The sequence below is a fragment of the Miniopterus schreibersii genome, assembly GCF_964146895.1.
Source record: "Miniopterus schreibersii genome assembly, chromosome: 14".
Lineage (NCBI taxonomy): Eukaryota > Metazoa > Chordata > Mammalia > Chiroptera > Miniopteridae > Miniopterus > Miniopterus schreibersii.
Window position 1 is genome coordinate 31,148,433 of NC_138114.1, and position 13,023 is coordinate 31,161,455.

At 37.6% G+C, this 13,023-nt stretch overlaps 1 protein-coding gene across 1 annotated transcript in view; it reads right to left on the reverse strand.

Moving 5' to 3' along the window:
- Positions 1 to 1,554: 1,554 nt before the first annotated feature.
- ASAH2 (N-acylsphingosine amidohydrolase 2) overlaps positions 1,555 to 13,023 on the reverse strand; it is a 73,789-nt gene continuing 62,320 nt past the window's right edge. The window contains exons 20-22 of the mRNA XM_081158711.1: positions 9,796 to 9,855; positions 7,057 to 7,145; positions 1,555 to 5,263 (exon numbers count right to left, since the gene is read on the reverse strand). Coding sequence (XP_081014837.1) covers positions 5,071 to 5,263; positions 7,057 to 7,145; positions 9,796 to 9,855 — 342 coding nt within the window. The 3' untranslated portion in view covers positions 1,555 to 5,070. The remainder of the gene's footprint in view (positions 5,264 to 7,056; positions 7,146 to 9,795; positions 9,856 to 13,023) is intronic.

The window sequence follows — 13,023 nt, forward strand, 5'->3', positions numbered from 1 at the left end:
TGTTTCAGGGCTTGTTTGTTTTTTTAACTCTTTCTCCCCCTTTCCATCTAGTCAACCAGTAAGTTGTGTCCATTTCAACTACAGAATTTATACAATCCCACCTTCTGACCCTTGCCTGAAGCCGGTCCTGACCTTCATTATCTCTCAGGCCTGACAACTCTAATAGCCTCAGTTATCCCCCATTCCAATTCTTCCTACACTAATATTAGAGATGTCAAAAGCACAACATTGAAAAATATCGGGAATAGTATAATGTCTTTGGGACAAATCATGGATTCAGCTCATGATGGAGGAGTTTTTATTTCCTACTCCTTTTCAGACACTTAGATGCATCATTTATATAGCACTCAGTGGCAGCTAAGTTAACTAACAGCTAAGAAAATCAAGCATATATCATATACCAAGCACTGGACCAACAACTTTACCTTAATTTACCCTCACAAACTAAAAGAGTAAGTACTTTATTATTCTCATTTCTTAGAAGAAATTGAGATCCATTAAGAAACTATGGCTTTAAAAAATTGAGTACTTTATTCGGAATATGACACTGAATAAATGGCAACTAGAATTTGAACTGGTAAGTTTCCAGGATATTTTCTCTTAACCATTAACATACACAAGTCCACAGCAATCATAGAAGGTCATTATCACGATCACCATTTCATAGACCAGGGACGTTAAGTACCCCTCACAACATCACAGCCATAATTCAGCCCAAGTTGACCAGACTCCTAGTCTAGGTTCTTCCTTTCACTTTATACAACTACCCATTTATGTCCCATGCTTATAAGCTACCCCTCCGTCCCAGTGAGATATTTTGCATTTGTAGATTTGAGGTTAAGGGAAACTGATAAAAGAGTGGCAATGGCTCAGCACAACACCATCCACTGCGTTGGAAAGACATCCAAAGTGTATACTCTCATCATGTTGGCATCAACTTTATTTATAAAACCATCCATACCAGTTTATTGGAATTCCACTTAAGGATGTCTTTCACTAAATTTCCATCTAGATTTGTTGGCCATTTAGGGAATGGGGTGGGTCCCTGCCGGACTTTATTCCAAGCTTGCAATTGCTGGGATTTTAAGTTACTATGTTCATTTAACGCAGTAACTTAGTCTGGCCTTACGTAAAAGGTGAATCTGTTGTATTGAGTAGGAAAGCTACAATAAAACAGAGTATGGTCAAGTCCATGTTTCCCAGCACCTGAGAGGTGGTAGCTCTGTTCTCCTCTGGCTAGTGTTCAGCCAATGTCCTAGGCTTCTAGTTTGCTCTTATCCTAAAATACAGCCAGAAAAAAAATCAACAGAGGTTGAGTCCCTGAGAACTTGGAATTACACGTGCCAGGGTACTTTAAGTGTGTGTGTGTGGGGTGGGGGGGGTCCTTTGTTAGTATTTATAAGTACTTACAACACATAGGCTGGAACTCTGGACTCCATCTACAGGGAGAGCATGGTCTTTACTGACTGTACTTGCCAAGTTACTAGATATAAAAAAGCAAAAGGAAATCAAGATTTGAAAACATGAGATGGGCAGAAGCAAAGGAAGTATTTTCATAAATTTAATTCCAAGAGACAGGGTTACAGACCATGAAAACAGAAGATTGATATCCAATTTGGTTCACTGGAAACCAAAATCAGTTTCCTTGTTTCATTAGTATAGCAAGGGGAAGATACATTCAAGCCCTCTATATTATAAATGAAGAGTCTCAAGGGGGAAAATACTATTACAATATAAACCCAAACTGCTATTTATGAAGGCAAAGTTCAGTGCTACATCACTACATCCTGTGGGAAATATGCAAATTTCCCTGTGTGGTTCTCTGTACAACGTGAAATTTCAAAAGCCAGTATAAACCAGCAGGTCAGACTGGGATACCCAGGAACCAAAAACACTGTTTGGAAGAACTAAAGACATGAAAGGATCATCTAATGCTGAAATCTTTAGGTTAAAGATGAAGTCCATATGTGGATATTAGATAAGGATGTGTACTTGCTTATATTAGAGAATTAATATCTTTTAAAAAGATATCCATGAGTATATTTATTCTTGGTCTCTGTGTTCAGAATTAGCTCACAAAACAATTTCACAATTAACTAACTACCTGCCTAGGAAACTCTCAGTTGCCCTAGCGGTAAAAAATGTCAGCCCTATGTATTTTGCCAGCAGTAAATCTTTGGAGGGCAGGAAGGTACCGATGAAGGGGTTCCCTTATGTTTGAGTAGTTACATACAAAGGTCATTTATGTCACTTTCCAACCTGGTTTACATGGAATCCATCACCATTTGTTCTACCTCTTTAAAAAAAAAAATTGTTTGTCTACATGACCTCTCATTAGAAAATACTTTCTCATGTGTAATTACTATTTTATTAAACAGTCTGTTGAATATTGACAATTTATGTAATACTCTGAAAAATATAGAGGGATTATTCAGTGCTTTTTGAAGATATCACAGCATCCTTAAAACTAGACAGAGGACAACAAATAAAACACAGACACTTTGACACAAACAAAATCTTCTCCAAAAGAATTCTCCCACCAACCCAACCCCACTTTTTTCCACATTCTCCACTAGTTTCAGGAATTTTTCCCACATGGTTTGGTTCCAATGAGCAGCAGACACAGACACAGACAGAATCTATGTTTTGACATTAACAGAAAAGATCAGCCTCTTCATGGTGGTCTTTTATGCTCCAATTAATCACCGTGGTATCTGTAATGCAAGGATCTGATCTTACACTTAGACACAAACTGCAGCAACGGAACTGCATGGGTTGGAAGAGATGGCAGCCAGTGAGAAAAGAGGCTTCCGTGGGTTGTTCTGTGCTGGTAGACAGAGGGCTGGGTGCAGGAGGATCATCAGCAGGCAATAAATACCATGGCTGCCTGGGCACAGTTGCAAGTAAACAATAAGAAATCACAGGCCAACTGAGGAAAGCTTCAATGGGAGGCTTGGGGGGAGGGGGGAAAATCATTCAAAAACTCTTCTGAGTCGTGAGAAATGCTTTAAAATCATATCATGAGTTCTAATATAATTTATGTCTGGGGTCAACTACTTTCAGAATTACCTGCTCTTTTAGCCTCTGAACTTTTTTACTAAATAGTATGAGGTCATTAGGGAAAATGAGCGCTACGCCTTTGAAATCCTGACTAGCTAAGTCTCTAGCACTGAATTTCCATAGAAACAACCTGCAGAGTACTGATTCGTCAAAAAGTGTCCCAGGTTCATTCTAATGTATGTTCAAGTCTTACATACATGGATGTTAATAGTATCATTATTAATATCATTACTATTTTCAAACTTTCAAGTTTGTTTTGGAAATAAAGGTTGATTTTCCCCCCTAAAATGCTAAACCTTTTCCACACATACAAAAGCATGACTTGGTTTCTGGAAGTTTATTTTATAACCTGGGAGCTCCTAGTTAACGTGACTAACTTTAAGTGCAATTAGTACTTTCAGGCAATCTGCCAAATTGTCATCTCTCATTCTTTTGTTCATTAGGCTGGATATTTAATAATGCCCCCAAATAACTTCAAAATAGCTTTTCCCAAGTTGCCTGGAGCTTCTTTTTCCCAAAATCATACTACCCAACACAGATGATATACAAGATGTGACTTGTAGCTTACTGATTTTAAATGTCTCTCCAGAATTTATAAATTGATTTATTTTTCTCCTTTATTTGTCACCTTTTGATACTTCTACATTCATCCCAAATATGATATCACTAATTGAGCTCACTAACTGTCAATGTTGGGTATGAGAGTAAGTCTTAATAAATATTTTATGATGGAATGGGTCCATGACTGGGTGAGTGAGTGAGTGAGTGAGTGAGTGAGTGAGTGAGTGAGTGAGTGAGTGAATGAGCAATAGAAGGACAAACCAGTGAATTTAGAGCCTCCCCTTTGAGGACTCCCTTCTAAGTCAATATCCTTTTCATTTTAATATCTACACTAATGAAAAAGCTTTGTGGTTTTGGGGTGAATTTTATTAATGAAAACAGTCAAACATCACTAACAAGTTTTGGGAACAAGAGACACAATTTACTGGGCTAAGGGCACTTAGGGAAGCACGAGGCATGATCGAAATATTACAAGTCTCACCCCAGCCTGTTTTGCTCAGTGATTAGAGCTTTGGCCCACAGAGTGAAGGGTCCCGGGTTGGATTCCAGCCAAGGGCATGTACCTCAGTTGCAGGCTCGATCCCTGGCCATAGTCAGGGTGCATGTGGGAACCAACCAATCGATGTGTCTCTCTCACATCAACGTTTCTCCCTCTCTCTCTTTTTCTCCCTCCCTCCCTTTCTCCCTCCCTTCTGCTCTTTCTGAAAAGCAATGGGAAAAAAATATCCTCAGGTGAGGATTTAAAAAAAAAGAAATATTACAAGTCTCACTTTCTGTAAGTGGGCTCTGAAGGCAATTCCAGAAATGATCTGCACATCAACAAAAATCTGGATTGAGCGTGTCAACTCCAGAGTGACTGCTTTGAAAGGCTGTGCTTGAAACAGAAAAACTGGGATGCTAATTTCATGCTACTTTCTCTAACTGGGCTTATATATGTCTAGTCACTGTTTATATAATAGTCTTTAAATGTGACTGAGGGGATCCGGTAGCTTCATGCTTATCTTAAATCCATAAAATTTCAGTTTTCCCATCTGCAAAGTGAAGGCTCAAACTAGGTGATTTCTTTAAATTTTTCCAGAGCTAACATTCAATAACTCTATAAATAAATAGTTTAAACTTTGTTCACACATCTTCAAACACTCTTACTAACATTTCAGAGGTTTTATATTGGGGGAACTGTTGCTTCAAACAGCCGCAAGTTCCCAAGGGGAATCATGCTGTAGACCATGAGGTACAAAAGTGCTAGAGCAAGGTAAATGGAACACACACATCACACACTTGCACACACACATGCACGCACACACACACACACACACACACCTCTGTCCCATTAGCAGTAAACTCCAAACTGGGACAACTATAGAAGTCATCAGAACAGTATACTTCATATGAAATCAGTTATGTAATTTATATAGAGCAAAACTATTCTCTAAGTGCTGTGTCAACTTTTCACTTAATAGTTACAACTTCAAAATTGGACGAAGTACTTTCAAATGAAAGTATGACAGCGGGCTTGAGAAAGTCCTGCTTCCGATTGTGTCCAAAGTATCTTATTCTGTAGATCCCGGGCTGGGCAGTATCTGGAATATGCCATTGAACCGTTGCATTGCTATGACCCAGGAATCCCTTGTGCCAATAGAAACTGTTGGTAGGAAACAAACAAACAAACCCAATTTTACTCTTTAAAAATGTGTGGTTAGAAAAATATATGATTATTCATTAAATGAACATAAGTAAGGCACTAGTCTAGATATTCAGAGTATAGCAATGAACAAAACAGAGATAAATGCTTTCTTTCTAGAAGAGGACCTTTAAGGAAAAGCCACATGTAGAAATACCCTTGCTTGTTCCACCTTTCTAACTATGTAAATTCTATCTGTCCCAGAAGGCCTTACCTGATGCTCAAAAGTCTCCTGCTTTAGAACTGATGCTTCTTTTCACATCTAGATTCATTTTTTAAAAATATATATCTAACGAGAATATGTGCCAGACTCTATTCTGAGGGTACAGTAGTGAGCAAGACAGACTTGGTCTAACATTTCTGTGTTTCTCAATGATAAAAGAAAGGCAATAAGCAAGTATACCACAAATAATTTTAAAAGTGATATGTGAAATGAAAGTAAGACAGAGGGATGTCTAAAGAGGTATCATTGAAACAGAACCCTCTTAGAGGAAGAGGGGACAGAGAGTGCACAGTGTCTGAAGCGGGAACCTTGGTACAGCCAAGGAACAGAATTAGGGCATAGTAAACGGAAAGTGCGGTTGAGACGATAGAAACAGATGGTCAGATCACGGTGGTCCTTATAGACCATGACGCAGGGCTCAGATACTCCTCTAGATCCAGTGAGATACAATGGGTTAACTGACTGATATCCTCAGTTATGTAGAAAGTAAATCCTCTGGACACAAGGGGTGTGCTCGACATTGTGAGTAATAAGTAATAAGCCCGGTGCTCTCAATACACAGTGGATGTGTTGCTGCTGATGAACAAAGCAGAGAGCTATACATTATCTCAGTGTAGACTGCTATTCTGATTTGGGGCTTTTGGAAATCAGCCTTTTTCTATCTGTATAATCTTATGTTAACAATAAATATGTATTTATTATTTTTTTTAAGCCACCTCTACCCTGGAGTCCTAACGATCAGAGGAAAAAAGTATTCCCATATTTATGTATGGCTATCAAATCTCTATTTTCAGTTAAACATGTGAACCAAACCAAAATACAAATAAGCACTTTGAGGTGATCTGGATTAGAAACAAATTGCCAAAAATGTTGCCCACTTCCATGTCACTGTCCTATGGTGACATTTGTAAAATTGGGGACAGAAACATTTTTTATTTTAGACACATTTTTTAAATTTCAAAATATCTATTCAGCTCAGGCATTCAGTAACAAAGGCACAGCAATATGTCTCTGTGAAGACCATGAGCATATTTCTTTCTTACATTAGTCAATAAGACTTAAACAGTCAGGCTCCTGTGTTTAGTAATTCAAATGAAGAATCACTGACCACATATAAATACACAGTACATGTTGGGTATAGACGCTTTCTTTTTCCAGAAGGAATGTCAGGCTCCACAGAGTTACCTCATCACCTTTGCCCAGCACCCTTTTCAACCAATTTTCAAGAAGGCTAGACAGCTTTTAGGAGTAATGTCTTTGACCACGGAAAAAAATAATTAACAGATGTTTATAAGAATGGAAGCCATAACCTCATTAGCACCTAATCTTACAGAAGCACACACCACAGTTCTGTAGAAAAACAGAATAAAAATGAAGTCTAATGAATCAACTAAATATGGCCAGACAGCTCCTTGGGAATTTGATATCATTAATATCAGGTATTGAGCCAGCCTTCCCATTTGTCTCCCCTACATTACTAATGAACTGTTTTCAAGACTTGAAAGACAAAATATTCAATAGACGTGCTCACCGAGTCTCCCAGGAGGCATCATTATGCACTATGTGCCAGGTGGCTGAAGTGTCCTCATATTTCTCCACAGTGAGGAAGGTCTGATGGGTCTGAAATGTAAGTCACATAACATTAGACACTGATCAGTCAGAGAAGGACCCTGTCTGTGAATATTCCCCTTGTTGACTTTGCGCTAACCTACCAATACCTTGGGTAAAAATGGATCAGACTTTCACCCAACTTCTTAGGTGTTCCTTTTAACATTCTATGCAATATCTTCAGCGTGTTAATTCATCCAGTCTATTAAAAACCACGACTTTTTTAGAAAATTGAATAAAGCATAATTTCAGAACTGATAGCAAATTTTGGAAATTAGGGCAGAGAGAGACAGAATAAAACTTGAGATTTAAAAAAGGCGTAAGTTGAACCTCCTCATGACAGGTTTATTGACCCACATTCCAAGTTTCCCTGGTCATCTCAAGATTTAGGAGGGAAAATGGGAAGGTCTCTTCATCTTTCCATCTCCTGGTATATGAATTATTAGTAAATATAGCTCCCCAAGTGAAAGAACTGAAAAGAATGCCTAAGTTCTCTTTGCCCTGGGGTGCTAAAAGAAATTCCTATCTTTTGTCATGGATTTCTAGAAATCTCATAAGCAAATTTTATTTTCCCATTGGAAAATTGCTATAATAATTTGCTTCAGACCAAGAATTCAGCTTCAAATAAAGCACAGATTTGAATAATATAACAAATTAAAGATACAAAAGCCATAAATCTCAATTTTACCAAAAAAAAAACCTTTAGATCGTGGCCCTTAAGGGCGTGGCTTGTATCTAATTCACCTTTATCCATCCCAGCCCATTGTACCTGCCATTTACAGGTCTTCAAATAAACTTCTGCTGAATGGATCACTTATTTACAGCTTGGCCAGAGGATTATTTCAGATTCTTTTCTAGTTACTCAACTGATGGACTATATTCAATAAAGAAGTTTTCATAACCATGGTGACTTGTAAAGAAAGCTACTTCTGGCCACTTAGAGCAGAGGAACTTGGGGAGTGGGAGGCTTTAGATGGGGTAGAGCACAGAGTGGGTCCTAGTTCCTAAGTCTAGAGTACAGATCAGAGAACACGTCTAGGCCACTGCATATGTGAATTATATGACTACCCTTTCCCCACCTCCTAACCTTAATCTCTTCCAGATACACATTAGTTAATATTTAATAAAAGTTACTTAATGTCTCTAGGCCACAGTAAAACAGGGATAATATAATGTAACTCATTGAATAGCAGTAAGGATTAAATTAGATTCATGTGATGATGTATGTAAAACACTTAGCCTAGTTCATGCAAATAGTAAGCATTCAGTAAACAGTGGTGAGGTTATGATTACTCCTACTAAGAGGTACTGGAAATTGTTTCACGCCAAGTCCCAGAGCCTTCTTAGAAATTAATTTTATTCTCGCTGTAGTGCTTTAACCACTTTGTTTCTCTGCTTCTCCATGGCAGTAATGATGATAGTATTTCTCCACCCTAAGGATATCAAATGACAGCTACTTCTACAGTTTGACTACTACACTTTTTGCTATCCTCAGAAAAATAATGTTATGAACATATAAATATTCTGGCACAGCGTGAATGCCTAGAAAAATTATTCCAGACAGGTATCTGTTAATCACCCAAGCAGAACATTTTCCCCAGTGCCCTTTTGACAACAGCATATTGCCACAATTGTTATCACAGCGATAATAATATTTTAATGACAGAAGTGGGAAGGCTCGTTTGGAAGAAAGGTATTTGGGTTTATAAATGACAGTGGGACCTGGGAAAAACAGCGTATTGATAGAGTGTTTGCGACCTCAGCCACAGTAAAACACCTAACCTTGAAATCACTTTCATATACCCATTCCCTTTTTCCTCTGTATTTCTTTATCCTTTGAATTTTTACAACTAGAATGTATCTGGTCATTGCTTATGTACTTATAAGAACATTCTAAGGGAGTTGCAGAGAAGCAACATTACTTCACTGTATTAATAAATATATTACATATATACACTTTATCAAATATATACATACATATATGATAAAACAAAAAGCTATGAAATGATATGTAACCAACTAGTAATGGTGATTACTTCTAAAAAGATTTATGAATAGAGGGGCCCTTTCACATTCTATCTTAAGCATTTCTATGCTATCTGCTTTCACATTAGACCTGTCATTTTTCAAGATTAAGAGATAGCTATCCTATTATGGCAAAGAGTAGGGAAATGGACCATGCAAGATAAAATAAAGTGCATGGGTCAGGGCTCCAAACCAGGAGTTTCCCACTCAGGGACTGATGATCATCCACAACAGTAGAGGTAGGACCAGAGGCAGCCATGCAGGAGGAGAGGAGCCAAACAGGGACCAGAAAGGAGGCACAGGAACCCTTCACTCTTGGCCTTTGATTATTCACCCAAATTGGAAAACATAAATGGGATTTTATTCAAATTTACATCTCCTCGAGAGGCAATGTGGTTCTCTATGCATTGTACTATATGTGGTCCTAAGTAGAGCCAGTGAAATGTTTCCTAGATGCTTTTTTTCCAGACTCAATTCACATTAACTCTTCCCACTGAAAATTTCCCCACACCTGCAAAATCAGATGAAAAGCAAATTGGAACATTTTATCTTCCTGTTGTTAACCTCTAACAAGATATTCAAGTGAATGAAAGGCTAAAAGGTGAATTTAAATTTGTAAAGAGTCCTTGGTGCTTACCCGGTTTTCCGCTGAATTCTTTGGGTTAGCACCTACAAATGTAACTTCAGCAACTTCTCCCTGAAAATAAAAATTTATTTTATGAGTTCTAATAAAAGTATTTTTTGCTGTGCTCATATTTGGGCAATTATTTATGAAATATTCTGGGATTCTTGGTACCTGTATATATGTTATTCTATTTAACTAAATGAGTTATCTTCTGAGAATATTAGATACAATACCCTTGGAACAATGGACACAGGTAGTTGTGGTCAGCAAATTACTCCAGAACTTTTGGCCAATGAATTTTCTTTGGGTAGACTCATATATCAATGAAGATGCAGAGCTATATAGTTCATATTGGTAACAACACATTGAAATGTCTTCTTCAGCCTTTGATAGTTCCTTACACCTCCCTCCCACACACACATAGAAGGGCTAAATTAAACAGGAGCCGTCAAAATTTTCTATGGACGACTTATTATGGCACTTACACATATAAGATACAAGGTGGAGTGACAGGGTGTGTATTTACCTTACCTTATACATCAATAAAGGTACTTTTAAAATAACAAACAAATAAGTGTGCTCCCATCACTTCACCGTGGTAAATAAGACTTTCACAGGTAAGTTTCTACCCACTCTTTCCCCTGAAGCCCTCTGCTCTCTATACACCCCAGAAGTGGTATGTCTTGATGGGTATAGTGAACTCCTACTCATTCTCCATGACCTAGCTCACATTAAGAACACTTTTTAAATAAAATCTTTCCATGGATTCAGAATCAATATTGGCCATCTGAACAGGGATGTGCTGCTCAATTATTTACTTTACTATTCACTCCCTGAATTACTGTCATCAATTTATTTTATCTCCTTTTATTCCTTTTCACTAGTGAGATTACCAAATTAGCCAGTCTTACCAACAGTTAGCAAAATGTGCCAACAATCATCAATTAGAATCTCCTGCAAAAATCACTATATCACTTTTATAGAGAAATCAGCCCTGCAGCCAGTATTATGGTTTACAGTATTTAAAAATTAAACTTTGTATCTGGTATCTGGTTAGCCAAGTTGTCATAATCCATAAAAGTATTTTTTCCTTGAGTTTTTTTCCTACATTCACAATTCCCTATTTACTCACTCATTCTGACAATGAGAAACAGCTCCACTACAGAGCCAACATGCCAATTCAAAAGGAAGCGCCCCAGAACAGGCACTTCTGGCATGACCAAGTGGAGGTCAATATGTCCTCTCCCCAAAAGCAACTATAAGTAGGTAGGTAGGTAGGTAGGTAGATAGACAGACTGACTGACTGACTAACTTTCAAAAATAAGCATTTTGGGAACTTTGATAACCAAAAACTGAAAAATGTTCATTCATTAAAACATTAAACTTAAGGAAAGAAGAACACAAGTCTTTGGTGTTTTTAACAGGGTTTTTCCCACCCTCTGCGGCACTATAATTCAACCAGAGTGGGGAAGGCCATGAAATCAACAGCTTTCCTGCTGCTGCCCAAAGGAACTCACTTGATTTGGAACATAGCCATTTAAAGTGGTGATCTCAGTGGAACATAAACACTGAGGGTTGATGGTTAAGCTAGACTGGTGGACCTGTCAGGGGTTTAATAGTGTTTGGGGGAGGTGAGATAACCATAGTGTTCTTAATAAGCCCTCCTGTCCTGGATTGACCAGAGGCTATGAGCATTCACAGCAGAGACCACAGTGGGCACAAAACCACCCACACATCCCTGGCCAATGGAGTCTGTGCATAGATATAGAGGAAACATAAGAGAGCCCAATGGAAATTAAAATCTGGGAAAACCGGAAAATGGCCTGAAGTTTAAATACACACACCAGCCCACACAGATCTATCAACAGAGATTGAAATTCTTACTCTGTGAGGTATCTAAGCAAAAACTCTGACTATTAACTTAACATTAAGTGATATAATCATAGTGTCAACACCATGAGCCAGACTTAAAAGCAAAACAAAGAATAAAAAATAAAAAATAAATCTGAGCAAAGATATCAGCAGCCACACACTGCAAGAGAGACAGACTTTACTAATTTCGTGAAGTTTTAAATGAGCAAACAAACAAAACAGTAATTCTTTAATAGAGAGGTAAAGTTAGCGTTGTTACAATATATCAAAAAAATCTAGTATTCAACAAAATATTATGAGGTGTACATACAAGAAAGTTATCATCCATACTAAGAGGAAAAAGCAGAAATCAAAACTCTCTCTCTCTGTGACCCAGATGTTGGATTTAGCAGACATGATGTCAAAGCAGCTGTTAAAAAATGTTCTAAGAACTCATACAAATCATGTTTAAAGAATTAGATGAAAGTATGATGATAATGGCTTAACAAATAGAGAGCCTCAATGAAGAGAATTGAAAAAAAAAGACAATTGGAAATTCTGGAGTTGAAAATCATAACAATGATATGAGAAATCACTACAGAGACTTAATATCAAATGTGAGATGATAGAAGAAAGGATAGGTGAACTAGAATGTATCGATATAAATCACCCTGTCTGAAAAATAGAGAGAAAATAAGATTAAAGAAAAATTTACAGAGCCTTATAAACACATGGAACATCAACAAAACCAAACTTCACAAAACAGAAGCCCTAGAATTACAGAAAAGGGGAAAAAAGACAAATATTTTTAAAGAAATAATGGCTGAAAAACTTCCCAAATTTGGCGAACATTACCTTACAGATCCAAGGGATGAAACAAATCCCAAGAAGGATAATCACAAACTATTTAACAATTAGACACACTGTAGCAAACTTGTGACAGACATAGACAAAAAGAAAAATCTTGAAAGCAGCAAAAGAAAAATGATTCATTGGTTTCAGGGAGGGATACTGTACTAAGATTAACAATTGGTTTCTTATTAGAGAATGAAGGACAGAAAACAATAGGGTAACATATTTAAAGTGTTAAAAGAAAAAACACTCTCAACCAAGAATGTAGCATAGCCCTGGCCAGTGTGGCTCATTTGGTTGAGCATCACCCCATGCATAGAAAGGTTGCTGGTTCGATTCCTAGTCAGGGCACATGTCTGGTTGCAGTTGCAGGTTCAATCCCCAGTGGGGGCATGCAGGAGGCAGCCAATTGATTTTCTGCTCTCACATAGATGTTTCTCTCTCTCTCCCCCTCTCCCTTCTACTCTTAAAACAAAAAATCAATAAAAATATTTTTTAAAAAGAATGCAGCATAACTATTTTTCAAAGATAAAGTAA